The sequence below is a fragment of the Suillus clintonianus genome, assembly GCF_016758775.1.
Source record: "Suillus clintonianus strain FC179 chromosome Unknown DEU56scaffold_10, whole genome shotgun sequence".
NCBI classification, from domain to species: Eukaryota; Fungi; Basidiomycota; class Agaricomycetes; order Boletales; family Suillaceae; genus Suillus; species Suillus clintonianus.
The window spans coordinates 168,175-184,059 of record NW_024539234.1 but is presented as its reverse complement, the minus strand read 5'-3'; the positions used below and the strand labels follow the sequence as shown (position 1 = coordinate 184,059).

Genomic DNA, 15,885 nt, shown 5'->3' with positions numbered 1-15,885 from the left:
GTAGAAGTACGTCAGGAGTATTTCTTCCTTTTCTGTACAACCAAGAGGAATAGCACGAAGTAGAACCCTGAAGCGTGAAAAGCAAACAACGGGCACATTCAACTTCACGTTGATCAGAGTCGACGGCGCTGATCATTTCCATCAGATTTGACGACGTTGTCCGTAAGATCGCATGTGGGCCGACCAAGGCCGAACACTGAGTACTGAGTACTGGAAGATGCAACCGTATAGCTAGTAGTACTACATAGTACTTGCGTCCTATCCAGATTGCAATCGAAAGAAGATCATCGTTACGATAAACTTATAAAAAATCATTTCGGGCTTGTCTCGGGCGCTCGAAGAGTTCACACACTCTTACCTTCCTCCATCATGGATCCTTCAAGATTGAGACGGAAGTTCGAGCGCTTCCGAATCCTCATTATAGGAAGAGCGAATGCAGGGAAGACCACCATTCTCCAGAGGGTTTGCCAGACAAAAGACAACCCAGAAATATATGACAGTGCCGGGAAACAGGTACGCAGCCTGAGTACTATGATCCCAGATAGTGATGAATCTTAATTGATTGGACGAGATCAGATCGATGCCTCCGTTTTGGCGGCATCCAGAGAGGTAAGGCGCGCTCGTAGTGGTTAGCAACGTCCTGTGATGAGTCCTCAGCGTGGATTGCACAATATCGAAAATGAAATGGTGTTTCTAACCAACCCGGGATTCGTTTTTCACGATTCACGCGGGTTTGAGGCAGGAGGACAATCTGAATTCGACAAGGTGAAGGCTTTTATCGCAAGCCGTTCTAAGGAACTAGCTTTAAACAATCGAATCCATGTCATATGGTAGTCCTAGTAAAGTTGCCGTCATACGCTATCTCACGTCTTCAACATAGGTACTGCATTCCAATGGATGAGGATAGCAGGTCTTTCACAGAAGCGGAAGTCAAGTTTTTCTCTCAGTGTGACACTGGAAGCAGTACGTTTTGTGTTTGTTGTCGTGTATCATCGATTAATTGGCAATCCTCAGTTCCAGTAATTGTGTTGTTTACTAAATTCGACGCCCTCTACGACGATATACATGCAGAGCTAATGAGCAAGGGAGTATCAAGGAAAGATGCTGACGGACTGGCCCCGCAGCACGCCAGAGAGTCATTTGCCAACGGGCCACAACTAAAGCTTTTGTACAGCAGCAAGGGCGGCCAGCGTCCTCCAAAATGTCATATATGTCTTCCTGGTAAGTCAATTAGTCTATTTAATTGGGTACTCACATTTATTCCCTCTCGCACATTTAGATATGGATAAGGATGATGCAGACTGCACGCCGCTCATTGAACACACGGCTGAAACTTTGGACAATGATATGCTCAAACAGTTGTTTGTCTCCACTCAGCGGACCAACTTGGAGGTGTGCATCAGAACCGCAGTAAAAAGGTGACCACTCAAACCTCACTTATCTGTGGCGAGAAATGACATCTGAAATTGTCTCAATGTCTTGAGGACACTTGTGCAGCAAGCAGTCTCAGCTCGCATATTTGGGAAATTTCAGGATAGTAAGATTGTAGATGAATTGGGTGACTGGTTTCCACAGACTTATGTGAGTTGTAGGAATGTTCGAAAATTCCTCTCATTGATGTTCGACGGTCGCTTGCAGGGAGTACGTCTGTTGACCATCCCCGCTGGTATGCTGACATAAGGTATCATTGATCTGTTGACAGTTTGTGAGTGAACTGATCCTATGTCGAGCTCGAGCCTCGCTGACCCAACCCATTGGTGATCCCTTGACAGTACGTGAGTGTCTTGATCCTATGTCGAGCTCGAGCCTCGCTGACCCAACCCATTGGTGATCCCTTGACAGCACGTGAGTGTCTTGATCCTCTGTCGAGCTCGAGCCTCGCTGACCCAACCCATTGGTGATCCCTTGACAGCACGTGAGTGTCTTGATCCTCTGTCGAGCTCGAGCCTCGCTGACCCAACCCATTGGTGATCCCTTGACAGCACGTGAGTGTCTTGATCCTCTGTCGAGCTCGAGCCTCGCTGACCCAACCCATTGGTGATCCCTTGACAGTTGGTGAGTGTCTTGATCCTCTGTCGAGCTCGAGCCTCGCTGACCCAACCAATTGGTGAACCCTTGACAGTTGGTGAGTGTCTTGATCCTCTGTCGAGCTCGAGCCTCGCTGACCCAACCAATTTGTGAACCCTTGACAGGACGTGAGTGTCTTGATCCTCTGTCGAGCTCGAGCCCCGCTGACCCAACCCATTTGTGATCCCTTGACAGGACGTGAGTGTCTTGATCCTATGTCGAGCTCGAGCCTCGCTGACCCAACCCATTGGTGATCCCTTGACAGTTGGCGAGTGTCTTGATCCTCTGTCGAGCTCGAGCCTCGCTGACCCAACCCATTGGTGATCCCTTGACAGTTGGTGAGTGTCTTGATCCTCTGTCGAGCTCGAGCCTCGCTGACCCAACCAATTTGTGAACCCTTGACAGTTGGTGAGTGTCTTGATCCTCTGTCGAGCTCGAGCCTTGCTGACCCAACCCATTTGTGATCCCTTGACAGCGCGTGAGTGTCTTGATACTCTGTCGAGCTCGAGCCTCGCTGACCCAACCCATTGGTGATCCCTTGACAGCACGTGAGTGTCTTGATCCTCTGTCGAGCTCGAGCCTCGCTGACCCAACCCATTGGTGATCCCTTGACAGCACGTGAGTGTCTTGATCCTCTGTCGAGCTCGAGCCTCGCTGACCCAACCCATTGGTGATCCCTTGACAGGACGTGAGTGTCTTGATCCTCTGTCGAGCTCGAGCCTCGCTGACCCAAACCATTTGTGATCCCTTGACAGTACGTGAGTGTCTTGATCCTCTGTCGAGCTCGAGCCTCGCTGACCCAACCAATTTGTGATCCCTTGACAGACCGTGAGTGTCTTGATCCTCTGTCGAGCTCGAGCCTCGCTGACCCAACCCATTGGTGATCCCTTGACAGTTGGTGAGTGTGTTGATCCTCTGTCGAGCTCGAGCCTCGCTGACCCAACCAATTTGTGATCCCTTGACAGTACGTGAGTGTCTTGATCCTCTGTCGAGCTCGAGCCTCGCTGACCGAACATATCGCTAATGTGTTGACACTGCCAGCGCGTAAGTAGATTGATTCTAAACCATTTCTGCTTTTCTATCACGATCCGTCAGTCTTACCGTCACGAAGATAAGGAGATGTGGTCCACATTACGCTCTCTGGCACGTCTCATTGCTCGCAGCCTGTACACATAGTTCTCATGCTCAACGTTTGCTAGGACTCTGGCTCATCCACATTGGAGAACATTGTCCAGTTTGGTTCTGGTGAGATTCAGGCCACATTGCAACGAGTCTACTCAGTATTTATAACCAGCTGCTGTTATTGTCTTGGAACACGCATTCTATCTTTGGGACCCGCAATATGCTCACCAGGAGTCCGTGCGCCCTGTCGGTGTTGCTCTCCAGCAGTACATGGTGTCTCCAAATGCAGCTGCTGTCAGGGAAGCTCTGAGCTCTGTCATTCACACGTATCAAGCCCACTCTCGGTCCATAGCGGGGTTGATACACCGCTCTCAGAAGAAGGAGCAATTCATCAAAGCAATTATTGATGTTATTTTACAACATCGTTTGCGTATGTTTTAACTCTCTTGATTGTTGAATTCATCCTGATCTGTTGGTCACCAGTAAGACCCTGATTCCAGGAAATCCATCACGAAGTTGGGAGTTGAGCTTGGTGTCTGGGCCGTGACTGCAGCTTTCTTGACTGGTGGCATATCTGTGGATGTAGTTTGAGGAGGTGGAACTGTATGACACAGATTGACGTGGCTGGGCAACAGTGTCCAGTGAAGCTTGTGAATGTTTAAACCGTTTGAATCATTATGTCCTTCGCAACCCCACGGCGCTCAAAGACACGCTGGTTATCTTTTAGTGTGTAGCTTCAACCATGTGTCAGAGTTAGTCAGAGAACTACCGATAGCGCTTCAGTTCACGCTTCAAGGAACGTTCTTTCAATGGGTTGTGTTTGTATGTCTGTGATGTGCGCGTATACTCACATATGCAGCGTGGCATGGCTCCCTCAGGCTGGTAGTGGAAGTGAGGACCCTGTCATGTACGTGTAATCTCGCATTCGACCTCCCGTTACGTTCAGCATGTCACCCTGGAGCATTGTTTGTGCGGAGAATCTGATATAGTAGTCATGGAAAGGGGACATGAAGGTGTAGGACTTTGTATGGGACCACAAGGGGAGGTGATGGATTATTTGATATGCGTGGATTGGTCCAGAGAAATGTATGTAGTGAAGTTGTTGATGTTCAAGCTGACGACCACCAGGGCTGCAATACTTCGTTCATCCAGGACCACGTATCACACGTTCAAGCCAGAATAATAGCGAGTGTTCGACGACTCCAGGGTCCCCATTGCTCAGGCAGAAGTATCGAGAAGGAAATCAACTACGCAATTGCAATCGACTATGTAGGAGTTGTCCCATGACAGAATCTGGACAAGTTAGTACGTGCATTAATATTGCGAGGCAGATTCTACTAGTAGAATATATGGTTCGTGCCACTGATCGATATCATGATTCCTCTGATAATCTCTGCAGGTGATTATAATAATCAGTTGTTTATAATCAGGGGATGTATAGCCCATATACCCACCCCTACACTTGAAAACGCAAAGACGATTGTGATTCTATGGATCCCCCTGAATAAAAGTCTCGAGTTTCAAAGGCTCTCGCCACATGCCTCGTTATGAACCTTACAATAGAGACATATTAAAAAAGACTACCGAGAACTGTTGTATGTACTATTTCAAAGCATGGGCTAGCCTTGTGACTTTCAACGAGGACCCCGGAACACATAGTAGTTGAGGGGGTTCGGCGTTCGCCGAATGCCGTCCTCTTGAATTCTGTCAACGACCACTCTGATAACCTACACTCTTTTTCCACAACAATGAGCTCCCACGATAACGAGGAACTTATCGACTACGAGGACGAGCATGACGTTATCCCTAATGGCGCAGTTCCAGCTACTTCTACCAACGGAGCAGCCGCGTCAGCAGTGGACGGCGAAGTTGATAAAGACAAGAAAAACTTCTCCGGAATACATTCAACGGGCTTCAGGTTCGTTATTCTACGTGTTGTCACAAACCATGCTCATCTTGAAAATGGTCTACCCTTTTTCACAGGGATTTCTTGTTGAAACCTGAACTTCTGAGAGCCATTAGTGACTTGGGTTTTGAGCACCCCTCAGAAGGTATACTTCAGCGACGTTCAAAATGGTGTTCTAGCCTCACCAAACCCTTTTCAACAGTCCAACAAGAATGCATACCTCAGGCTGTTCTAGGAATGGACGTCCTCTGCCAAGCAAAGTCAGGGCATGGTAAGACAGCGGTCTTCGTGCTCGCGACTCTGCAACAGCTGGAGCCAGTCAATGGCGAAGTTTCCGTCATTGTCCTCTGCCATACTCGCGAACTCGCTTTCCAGATAAAAAATGAGTACACGCGCTTTGCCAAATATATGCCCGACGTACGGGTTGGCACGTTCTACGGCGGTACCCCCGTTCAAAAGGATGCAGAGATCCTTCGTGACAAGACACGGTGTCCCCACATTGTCGTCGCCACTCCCGGACGACTCAATGCCCTTACGAGAGAAAAAGTTTTGGATGCGAAGAGCGTCAAGCACTTCACTTTGGACGAGTGCGATAAAATGTTGGAACAGCTTGGTTAGTTGCATCGTGCCAATCAATTACAGCTACGATTCCAACTACATCTTCCATTTGCAGACATGCGTCGAGACGTGCAAGAAATCTTCCGTGCAACACCTCACCACAAGCAGGTGATGATGTTCAGCGCCACGCTAGCAAAAGAAATTAGGATCACTTGCAAGAAATTCATGGCAAATGTATGTGGTGCACTCTTTCTTATGGACTTCTCGATGACACTTGCTGCAGCCTTTGGAGATCTTTGTTGATGACGAGACGAAGTTGACGCTGCACGGATTGCAACAACACTACGTGAAGCTCGACGAGAACTCGAAGAACCGAAAATTGAACGAGCTACTAGATGTCCTAGAGTTCAACCAAGTACGATACTGCTCGCTCGAAGAGACGTGTTTACTAACGATTTTCAGGTGGTCATCTTCGTCAAATCTGTCGCAAGAGCCGTCGAGCTTGATAAGCTCCTAGTTTCATGTAATTTCCCTAGTATCAGCATTCACTCCGGTCTGGCTCAAGAGGAGCGGTGAGTAACTGCTAGTGACTCTCGAATCCGGCGCTTTGTACTAAACTCGCTGTAGTATAAATCGTTACACTGCGTTCAAGGCTTTCGAAAAGCGTATCCTCGTCGCAACCGACATTTTTGGCCGTGGCATTGATGTCGAACGGGTCAATATCGTGATCAACTACGACTGCCCACCAGACGCCGACAGTTACCTCCACCGTGTCGGCCGTGCAGGTCGTTTCGGAACGAAAGGTCTCGCTATCACGTTCCAATCCAGTGAGGCAGATCAGCAAGTCATGTCTGCCATCCAACAACGGTTTGAGGTCGCCGTGCCCGAACTTCCTGATCACATTGACCCCGCTAGTTACAGTAAGTGTCTGGCGTTCGTGTTTTTTTGACCTTATACTTATGTTCTGTCTTTTCCCCCAGTGACATCGTAATTTTATTGCCGCTCATCCTTTATTGATACTGTTGTTTTCTCATGACCTCCTTCCAAACACTTCGATTGTCTGAGCATATGTATGTAATGTTATATTAGTGGGTCGTCGATTGCATCATTGTGCTTCTTGTTCTCCGTCATCCAGTGCAAGTTCTAAGTACCTTAGGCGCCCCTCTCTCGGTGTAGAATCGAGGTCTTCAACGAAGCAATATAGAAATGCCTGGTAAGCAACGTTGAACGATCACTGCATACAAGTTATATTTCGGTTGGTGATCATCCCATCCACTCTTAGAGGCAGTCGAGAACTGACCATAACGACGCAACGTGAGTAATGTTTCAGAATCCAGTTTGAGGATCGTGATACGTCACTCGCGTCCCATAGCACGGTACTTCACTGCAACAATCATGATTGATCTATGTCCATCTCCTGCTCTCCTTCGTCTTCGTCATTCGTAAATCCCTTCCGCTTCAAATGCGGATGACAAAGTTCCCTCTCCTCCGCAGTAGCTTCCACGTCGTCCTCATTCCAATCGCTCGTTGCCTCCCACTCATTCTCGAACTCTATATCCAGCGCTAACTCGGCGTTTTCTGCGTCGCTAAGCGGTAAGAAACTCGCAAGCGTGAACGTCGAGTAAGAAGGAACTGCAAGGCCAGAGTGAGGCTGCGCCTGAACCCACCGCCGTTCTCGAAGGCGTTTATGTCGCTCTCGGTCCTCTTCGATACGCTTGAATATTTCGCCGCGAGAGAGATGTGGCTCAGATTTTGCTGTTGAAGGTACAGCGGATGTCGAGGTCGTATCTGGTGCCGAGTCTCTGGAAGAGAGCAGCGAGAGGACTTCGTCCACTTTTTGTGGCTCTATTATTCGTTTTGTGCGCCAGTTTTCTAGGATCTGTAAGTTTGTGGATTAAGCAAGAACCGGCGTATGGGGCAAGGATGTGCGCACCTGTTTTGTACTTGGTGTAGATTAGGTAGCCCTTGCCTGCCCACGGGTACGACGCATTCCACGATCTGCGTCAGATCCCGCGAGACGTAGTCAACATACAATGCGTTGTTGACCTGTTTGCTTCTAGTATGGTGCCACCATTTAGGATCAAGTAACTAGGCGAGACAAAACTCACGATGAAGATGACTGTTCTGGGAGTTGATGCGCCTTCGCTAGCAGCGATGTTTCGCACAGGGAGTCAAGAAAGTAAAGAATATTTATGCGGTGATTGATGGAGCCCTTCACTTGGCGTCAGATATAATCTCACAGCAAAGGCACGAAAGAGAAACGCGGATATACAAGAACAGCCGACCGCTCAAGGATGAGCAACGAGGTGCGATGATAAGAAGATGATACCAAGAATCACACTCACCTTCTGACACTCTTCAATAATGCACTCCCACAAATCCTCCCCGCATCTCGAAAAGTACTTCAACGCAAATCCAACGACTTTTTGTATCGATTGTTGTGAGCTGCTCGCCGTGATCGATGCAAATCCGTAGCACATGAATGGAACATCAGGCAGCCGTGGGTGGTGGTGGTGAAATGTGCATGAGCAGGTGGAGGGTACTGAACGGAGAGAATCCGACGACTTACGCGTTCAGCTTGCGAATGAGCCCAAGGAATTGCATTCTCACTTCGAATGGGTCATGCATGGTTGGGTGGCGCGAATTATATAGCTAGGTTTGTGTCGCGTTATGGTTGTGCGTTATGGATGTGCTCAGTGGAGTGACACAACGCGGCAAATACCGCACAACAGACTTCTACTAAGATAGACCTCGTTCATACACCGGTTCATCACGTGATTTGAGGATAGAATACATGGTTTTGGCTCGTTACTCTTTTAAAACTTATAATTAGCTAAATCTGTTCCAACAACTTGTGGGGATGTATTACAATATCAAAGTAGTCTACTCAGAATCCTTATTTTCGGCGAATTGAAGGAGGAGTAGGCTTTTTTGTAGCAAATTCACCGTTGTGACCCTTTTGTGACTGATGCATTTCGAGTTAGCGCATCTGTCACGTTAGCAAGGACATTTTGACAATATAATGCCTACTCGTCCCTCAGTTTCTTACAGTAGATCATAAAAAATACATGTCCAGCTTGCTACAGACTGTCCTCACATATTGTTGGAACAGATTTTGCTCACACTTTGTGTACAACGAGTTATATGCAAATTGATTAAAATGTCACGCTAGGTCACGTGATGAACCGGTGTATGAACGAGGTCTATCTTAGGTGCTCACCATGCCGCTTGGTCCAACTGACAGCCTTGCGGCGCTACCGTTCTTCGGAAAAGTAAACCGATCTCAGGCCTTTAACGTACTCCTCCGAGATGAGTCGACGGTGAGTACGAACGAGTTACGACTCGCTTCAACCGCAGTCTGCAAAATATATGATTCTGGGTGGGGACTCTCGAAGACGACTTCATTAACGTCGCAGTCTTTACGACTGTGCCTTACATTGAAGTATATTCAGGCTTACTATGATCTGCGAGGCACGGGACAGGCAAAATTTGGACAAAGGATGATCTTTGGGTCTCCAATAGTGAAATTTCCGGCCGAACATCAAAGGGAGCTTCTGAAGGCCTTTAATACTATAGTCTCGAGGTCAACGCACGACTTCCTCATTTCCCCAGAGCTCTAACGTTTCTTTCCCATTACCAGGACAATCGATTCCAGCTCTGTTTGTATTTTAGCGTAAGTACTCGTACTCGTACTCGTCCTCACCCTGCATTGAATCTGCTCTCACATCGCATTGCTCTACCCTCCAACAAAAGATGCCTGACGTAACACTAATCAATGACCTTGACCAAGACATACACATTGCTTTCTTCGTAGGCGTCCCTGCTAATTGGAAAAACTACCTCAAACCCGGAGAACGCTGGAGAACGCACCTGGCGAGTCTCCCGCTTCACTTCGAAGCGCGTAGTGTGCAGAGTCACGAGTTCAGCCATAACGAGTCCTGGGAGATGTTTGCAACCATCGGAGGCGCTTGCGCTGCTGGTACTGCTTCAGTAGTATCAGCAGGTGCTTTACTTGCTGGCGACATGATTGCAGGCATCCCCGTGGTTTCGGTACCGCGCCAGCCGACAAAGAGGAACCTACTTTAACATCATTGAGTTTCGTCTCCCGAACCTCCGCCTTCGAGGAAGCCAATTCGAACACAGCTCATACAAGCTCATATCTGAACTATCGGGGGTGGGTTTGATGAACAACCGCGTGCCTTTTCAAGTGCACGAGCAACACTGATAGACGGTGAACAAAGCAAACAATTAAACACCGGTTCGATTCCATGCGGGATCAATAAATTTTAGTATTTACACTGAAGCCAGAACTTCATCGTAGAAGTCGGACGATGAGACTCACTATACAAAGTAGCGGTAATTTTAGGAGGATGCGTTTACTATGTAGTACATAAAGAATGTCCATAGGGTGCCGAGAAGTGGATATATGTACAAATTCATAATACCAATCATATCATAACGCCCCAAGTCCACTTTACAACATGCTTGCCCAAACTTTCTTCCGCTCATGAGTAAGGCAGAAGATGCCAGAAGGGAGCACAATGCCAGAAGGGAGCACCTTTAAATGAACACCATCTGAATGAATAATCTCCTCTCCGAAACTTCTCTGATCCAACGCCTTTATTTTCTTCATGAACTGGGGAATACACTTGCGGTGAACCCTTAGCAGGGATGCAGGCAATGTCAACAGCTCGACGTGCACGTTGATTTCATGTCTGTTCACCAGCTTGATTTCAACGAGGGGTTCGATAGCGCGCAAGTACGGCAGTGAGACAATTTGAAGGTTTTTGAAAGAATCCCATGGAGTGACCTGCATCCACGGAGGCATGCGGTAGGATGATGCCCTCGACCAGAGGGTGTTTGTGGTGGTTGAGAGGTGAGAGATTGATGCGAGGAACGCAGATCCCTGGGGAGTGTCCGTGAGGCACCCCCACCGTGCGCCGCTGGTGAGGGGCTCATGCGACAGGATCAGGGTTTGGGTGTTCCAGGGAGGTGGGGAATGCTCGTTGTTGGCATGGGTAGCTGCACGGGACTTCCATGCATGTTCCAGACATCCTTCAAGAAGGTCTATACTTGTCCAGTTAAGGCCGATGGATGGTGCAGCGAGTAGCACCGGAGAGAGGAGGCTGATGGAAAGCGGACACTCAATCAGTGCATAGGATGGGATGTGGCGATCGCGGACACCATGGGGTCCGATCCAGATCTTGTGCACATGGGGAATGTAGTCGAAACGGAGGTGGTTTGCTTTCTCCGCGTACATTTTTTGCATATGTAGAGCATGCACGAACGCTCTCACTGTGTCATCGTCCCCAAGCAGTATGGTACGGAGGAGTTCTGGAAGTACCGCCCGCCTGACAGCTCTGGAGAAATGACAGAGGGCGCGTGCATTAGAATATGGACTTTTAGAGTAATATGGATCAGTCTGATCAAATGTGGGTTGCACGTAATATCTGAGGACGATGAGGACAAGCTCAACTGGGAGGTAACTAAATGGAAATGTGGTAATAGGCTTCATGACGTGCGAGTAAGATGCGAAGCCGGTTTGAAGGAACTCTGCCTTTAATACTTGCCTCATGAATTGTGGACCGGTCGGAGCGTAAACAAGGGCCACAATCACCACATCACATGATCCATTACTGAGTTGATGTATTCCTGGGCAAATTCCACTGTCCTTGAGCAATCTGAAAATCAAACACTCAGTGACAAAGTGCGAGAACCTGCCATAAAGTGGGGACTATCCATGCGATGGAATCGAGAAGTAGGACATCCCCTTCACCGTTAATAGCGCACTGAAAGGTGCCAGAGAGAACCAGCTCCTCTGGTATTCGTCAATGAGCCTCACACACTGAAGTCTTTCATCCATAATTAAGCTTACCCGCTGAAACGCGCCTCGTTGTTATTGCGGCAACCACTACATCAGTGATGTTGACAGCCAGGAACACGACAGTGAGAAATATCAGTAGTTGTCTGGATCCCTGATACATAGCATGCAGTCGAGCAATCATGATAACTTGCATGACGTTTCAGTCAAGTAAAGGTATTGCAGCCGCGTAACTCACCGCCCAGGACCGCAGTCACAACAACATTTATCCATTTCATTGCGCCGTATAAAACAAGGCCTGATAAATTATGCAACATCGGTAATCAGCATCTGAGAATCACACCCGAAACACACTCACATCTATAGAAGTCATTACGCGTTATGGTGAGCGAACAGGCTGGTCAAGAATCTCACTCACCCCTACATGTGAGTGCGGGTGGGTAGACGGATACGACATACATTGGCGTAGAAAACTCACGATATCTGTCACCGAGATTTGTCTGAACTTCTGCTATATGCTGCAGATCAGAGAAAGGACACGGTGGTGTGTGAGGAGACGTACACAGTTTGGCAATGCTGGTTGAGAGAGATGGCCAATTAGTATAACGTCAAATGCTTTGCTTGCCTTCCAAACATACACCGCATATAACATTCCAATGTAGCGTGCCTGGCATATTTTCAAGTAAGCACAACTTGCCAATGACACTTGTGATGCACGCAACATACACTGAAATACAAAACGATCATCAGGGACCACTGTTGCATCTGCAATGAATCGTATTTTCGCGCTTTTATTCTGATGTTGGACTCTACTCACCCAGACCAGTTCGACCTTTGAACCCATTATTAGCGAGATGGTTGCTCAGGTAGTGACATCAACCCACCTCTCGGGTGAATGTCAGCGCTAGAAATACCATAGTAAGGATATAAAATGGTTCAATAATACTATTTTACTTACCACAATCAAATATCAATTCGGCAGATGAGGCCACTACGAAACCGCAAAGGTTAAATCGAGTAACCGTCATCATACAAGTAGCTCTCCACGAACCTGTAAGATAACTGGCAATGCGACTCGCATTAATGAGCGGCCACCACTTGGGATCATTTGAGATGAGGGTCATACTATTCGAGGACGGGTTCGAGAGAATGGCGAGTTTGGTGGTTATATGACGATGACATCCATACTATATACACACCATTAAGCGCCCGTATCACCAAAATGAGCATTAGATGAAGAAGCGAGTTTTCACATAAAATTAGGTAGAACGGGGACACGAATCCACGAGTCTTCAATTTGAACCAAACAGGCTTCGGTGGTGGGGCGCAAGCAGTCACTCGGATGACACATTTGAACGCCACGAAAGACCAGATTCTCTGCGAGATTTGTACTTTGGATGCCGTTCTCCATATCTCCTAGTTAAGTTCGATCAGTGAAATCTCTTTTTTTATGATCAAACACAGCCTTAGGTGCGATATGACGACCGAAAAATCCTGCCGTCCTCGAAGAACATTGGTACTCTGTCTGCATCGCTGGCCCAGGCCTGGGGTGCATAACAGCTCCTGGAAGGTCGCTCAACAAGATCATGTTCTGTCGGCACCGAATGAGCAAGTCAAGCATGAGAAGTGGAGAAGGACCAAACAGAGCCGACAAATAACGTACCTGTCCTACCCGGGCTGCCAGCAAACCCCTCGTATGCACCTCGGCTCCCTCTGCTTGCGTCATCGAACTATAGTGACACACGGATGGGCAAAATATGGCAAGGGTTGTGATTCTGGTGAAAGCCAAACCATCACTGAACCAGCGAGATCTGGCGCAGATCCTCCGCAGGAGTGATGGGGTCCTGGCGCAGTGGCTGTAGTCCTCGTTCGTAGTGTAAGTACTAAACCACCGTTTCAGTAGCACTGAAGTTGAGATCCAGGCTGTCCTTGCCGGCCTGGCGGGAGGACCTCTGGGTCTAAGCTCGTCCATGGTCCGTCTTACAATTGGTGGAGTTGAGGCATGGATGAATTTTCACGGTCAGAGCCTGCGCCCAACCTGCATGGCCGACCTTCTTGCTCGGCCTCTTCCACGACGTGTCCCATTACGCCATCGCATACGGCAGTTCGTACGACATGAAGCCACGCAACTGTGGTACAGGTGCGATACCTGCGGCACTGGCAGCTGCAAATGTAGCACAGCAAACGTAGAGCGGCCGGCAACAACACGAACTCGTTCTGACCGTCGACTCACGTATTTATTTCTATGGAGTTTAGCACCCACTAGTCGACGAACGAGTAACAAGTGTTTGTAGAGTAGACAGCAAAAATTCTGTATGCAACGTTAGACAGTATTTGGAGAGGATGATGTACGCCAGGACAGCCCACTAGAATAGATGAAACACATAACAAGACATGCATCGACATGCACGCAAAGTCATAGAACCATCAGCGGCACTAGTGTGTATAATTATAAGGTTTCGACCGTACCATTGACAACTGCCGTGACAGTGACATTCCAGCAACGCAACTAGCCGAAAAATAGCCGCTGAACGTGACCGATGTAGTACTATCAAAGTTTGCTGGTGCGAGGGAAGTGGTACAAGTCTCCGCTTCTCAACTGGCCCTACTAGATCGCATAAGTGAACACTCGACTCGTGCCTCTCGGTCAGTAATTAGTCACAGTATCACCCACATGCTTGTCATCGCAACTTGTGCTTTCAACTTTGGTGAACATCCCTTTTTACGCCATGACGCCCAAGCAGCAGCCCTGGACGCTGAAGGCACTATATTTCGCTGTTCTTAAACGGTCCAGATAACAATTCATAGGATGCCATCCTCGCCGCATCATCATTGGGCCCTGCCCGGATTGTTTCATCTCTCGCCCTACATGCATCGATGCCTTCGACAACTCGAGCCTCCCCTTGCTTTCTAGCCCCCCTCACAAGCTCGGATGTACGCGGTAACCGAAGATCCTGGTAATCTGTGAAGACTTGTGACAACAACTCTGTTGAAGGCTGGGCAGCAGAGGGGTTGTATATCTTGAAAAGCCGCATAATATGGTAAATGTCTTCGAACGCTTGATTTGCACCTTGTCCCAGATGCTAGGTACAATGATATTGATCAACGCCATGGAACCTCGATGGTGAAATTACATACTGGACTGGTGGGGTGAGCTGCATCGCCCAAAAGAACGATTCTTCCCTTGAACCACGACTTGAGCTCAGGTCGATCATAGAGGCCATACTGCCAGCAAGACCTCCATTTCAGAGAATTGAAGTTTCGTTGCGAGAGGGAACTGACCTTCACGATATTTTGGGCGGTCTTTACCATATCTCCGGCCCCGAACCCCCAAGCAGAAAGGGGTCCTCCTCGAATTTCGTTCTGTTGTTCCATGTTTTGTGTTTTCCAATCCTCCTTGACCTCATCTTCCCGAGTAGTGATCCTGAACCCCAGGATAATCAGACCACAAACAAGTGATTAAGATGGCACTTACGCCCATGAACGCTTATCCTCCGCAACAGGGTACGAAACCATATGGCGGCCATTCCCATAAATATTCACCAGCGCAAACTTTCCCTGAAGAGCAGGAGGTGTAGGAGATAGCCCACCGAACTGCAAATGGTTTGAATATCAGCCTGCGTTCCAGGACCATCACCAAACCGAGCGCACCTGCGCCAATCCAGTGAAATCTGCCTTCTCTTTCCCAAAGAGTGCAATTCGGGTATTACTATGCAGCCCATCGCAGCCTACAACAAAACTCGCTGTGTCCTTGGCGCCATTCGCAAAGGTGACTTCTACTGCGTCCTCGCTTTGCTCAAATTCGATAGCCTGGTGGCCCCATTTAATCTCGATACCGTGCCTTTCCGCCGTGTCGATCAAAAGGCGATGAAACTCTACACGCCGGACTCCGATCATGGGGAAGCCAAAGCGTTCTCGCATAGTATCTGGTGAAATATCGCTGTCGGCGAGAATGTCCTCAATTCCGTCCAATGAGGAACAGTGGATTATACTATCTGGGGAACGGCCGGGGATCTGCTCCAGGAGGCCGGGGATGAGTGATAAGACACGGAGACCGTTTGGCTGCAGCCTGCGTCACTGTTTTAGTACAACATTTATGAGGAAGGGGACGGATGAGTGCTCACATGAAACTGAGTCCACCCTCTCCTGGACTCGGGAGTCTTTCGTATATGATGGGGTCGTAGCCTCTAGTCTTTAAGAAGACCGCAAGAACGGGACCAGCAATGCCAGCACCCACTACTATGACTCTGATGACCGCCATCTGTACAAGTGTTAAGTTAAGAATGATCAGATCCAAGTATCTTTCCGGCCCAATTCACGACAAACAAGGCGTTGATGAAAGAAGTTGAACCAACTATCTGTTGAGCAAGAGAGACATTTCGTTCAGCCGCATGAATATTGAATATTTGCC

The 15,885-nt window shown here is 48.4% G+C and overlaps 8 protein-coding genes across 8 annotated transcripts; 4 read left to right on the top strand and 4 right to left on the bottom strand.

Annotated features, from left to right (window-relative positions):
• The first annotated feature begins 279 nt into the window (after positions 1-279).
• On the top strand, positions 280-1,750 carry DEU56DRAFT_28342 (uncharacterized protein). Its single transcript, XM_041345471.1, has 6 exons — positions 280-830; positions 881-963; positions 1,015-1,221; positions 1,280-1,418; positions 1,485-1,585; positions 1,703-1,750. The coding sequence occupies exons 1-6, from the start codon at positions 646-648 to the stop codon at positions 1,711-1,713; spliced, it is 726 nt and encodes a 241-aa protein (XP_041212652.1). The 5' UTR covers positions 280-645; the 3' UTR covers positions 1,714-1,750.
• On the top strand, positions 327-678 carry DEU56DRAFT_779908 (uncharacterized protein). Its single transcript, XM_041351925.1, has one exon. It carries the CDS (start codon positions 370-372, stop codon positions 556-558), a length of 189 nt encoding a protein of 62 aa, XP_041212653.1. The 5' UTR covers positions 327-369; the 3' UTR covers positions 559-678.
• Positions 1,751-4,876: 3,126 nt separating the features above from the next.
• DEU56DRAFT_28198 (P-loop containing nucleoside triphosphate hydrolase protein) lies at positions 4,877-7,035 on the top strand. Its single transcript, XM_041345459.1, has 7 exons — positions 4,877-5,107; positions 5,173-5,708; positions 5,769-5,887; positions 5,937-6,068; positions 6,116-6,225; positions 6,281-6,573; positions 6,634-7,035. Exons 1-7 carry the CDS (start codon positions 4,938-4,940, stop codon positions 6,642-6,644), a joined length of 1,371 nt encoding a protein of 456 aa, XP_041212651.1. The 5' UTR covers positions 4,877-4,937; the 3' UTR covers positions 6,645-7,035.
• An 11-nt stretch (positions 7,036-7,046) lies between these two features.
• On the bottom strand, positions 7,047-8,281 carry DEU56DRAFT_729137 (CTD kinase subunit gamma CTK3-domain-containing protein; the record flags this gene model as incomplete). Its single annotated transcript, XM_041348081.1, has 5 exons — positions 7,047-7,532; positions 7,598-7,709; positions 7,762-7,865; positions 7,999-8,098; positions 8,223-8,281. 5 exons carry the CDS (start codon positions 8,279-8,281, stop codon positions 7,047-7,049), a joined length of 861 nt encoding a protein of 286 aa, XP_041212650.1.
• Positions 8,282-8,874: 593 nt separating this feature from the next.
• DEU56DRAFT_977719 (uncharacterized protein) lies at positions 8,875-9,876 on the top strand (the record flags this gene model as incomplete). The annotated part of the gene is made up of 2 exons (XM_041359663.1): positions 8,875-8,973; positions 9,407-9,876. The coding sequence occupies 2 exons, from the start codon at positions 8,875-8,877 to the stop codon at positions 9,737-9,739; spliced, it is 432 nt and encodes a 143-aa protein (XP_041212649.1). The 3' UTR covers positions 9,740-9,876.
• A 231-nt stretch (positions 9,877-10,107) lies between these two features.
• DEU56DRAFT_779881 (uncharacterized protein) lies at positions 10,108-11,385 on the bottom strand. The gene has a single exon (XM_041351924.1). It carries the CDS (start codon positions 11,226-11,228, stop codon positions 10,128-10,130), a length of 1,101 nt encoding a protein of 366 aa, XP_041212648.1. The 5' UTR covers positions 11,229-11,385; the 3' UTR covers positions 10,108-10,127.
• Positions 11,386-12,746: 1,361 nt separating this feature from the next.
• Positions 12,747-13,730, bottom strand: DEU56DRAFT_27939 (uncharacterized protein). The gene is made up of 2 exons (XM_041345441.1): positions 13,138-13,730; positions 12,747-13,065 (listed from the first exon to the last, which is right to left on the bottom strand). The coding sequence occupies exons 1-2, from the start codon at positions 13,444-13,446 to the stop codon at positions 12,895-12,897; spliced, it is 480 nt and encodes a 159-aa protein (XP_041212647.1). The 5' UTR covers positions 13,447-13,730; the 3' UTR covers positions 12,747-12,894.
• Positions 13,731-14,239: 509 nt separating this feature from the next.
• DEU56DRAFT_728804 (uncharacterized protein) lies at positions 14,240-15,735 on the bottom strand (the record flags this gene model as incomplete). Its single annotated transcript, XM_041348061.1, has 6 exons — positions 14,240-14,557; positions 14,613-14,699; positions 14,757-14,898; positions 14,950-15,068; positions 15,126-15,543; positions 15,599-15,735. 6 exons carry the CDS (start codon positions 15,733-15,735, stop codon positions 14,240-14,242), a joined length of 1,221 nt encoding a protein of 406 aa, XP_041212646.1.
• Between the last annotated feature and the right edge of the window lie 150 nt (positions 15,736-15,885).

Bases quoted from the DNA above. Each gene is read 5' to 3' on its own strand.
- DEU56DRAFT_779908 (XM_041351925.1), top strand. From the start codon at position 370: ATGGATCCTTCAAGATTGAGACGGAAGTTCGAGCGCTTCCGAATCCTC.
- DEU56DRAFT_28342 (XM_041345471.1), top strand. From the start codon at position 646: ATGAGTCCTCAGCGTGGATTGCACAATATCGAAAATGAAATGGTGTTT. The intron at 964-1,014 runs GTACGTTTTGTG...GGCAATCCTCAG, and splicing joins TCAGTGTGACACTGGAAGCA to TTCCAGTAATTGTGTTGTTT. The intron at 1,419-1,484 runs GTGACCACTCAA...CAATGTCTTGAG, and splicing joins ATCAGAACCGCAGTAAAAAG to GACACTTGTGCAGCAAGCAG.
- DEU56DRAFT_28198 (XM_041345459.1), top strand. From the start codon at position 4,938: ATGAGCTCCCACGATAACGAGGAACTTATCGACTACGAGGACGAGCAT. The intron at 5,108-5,172 runs GTTCGTTATTCT...CCTTTTTCACAG, and splicing joins ATACATTCAACGGGCTTCAG to GGATTTCTTGTTGAAACCTG. The intron at 5,709-5,768 runs GTTAGTTGCATC...TTCCATTTGCAG, and splicing joins TAAAATGTTGGAACAGCTTG to ACATGCGTCGAGACGTGCAA.
- DEU56DRAFT_779881 (XM_041351924.1), bottom strand. From the start codon at position 11,228: ATGAGGCAAGTATTAAAGGCAGAGTTCCTTCAAACCGGCTTCGCATCT.
- DEU56DRAFT_27939 (XM_041345441.1), bottom strand. From the start codon at position 13,446: ATGGACGAGCTTAGACCCAGAGGTCCTCCCGCCAGGCCGGCAAGGACA. The intron at 13,066-13,137 runs GTACGTTATTTG...CGGTGCCGACAG, and splicing joins TGGCAGCCCGGGTAGGACAG to AACATGATCTTGTTGAGCGA.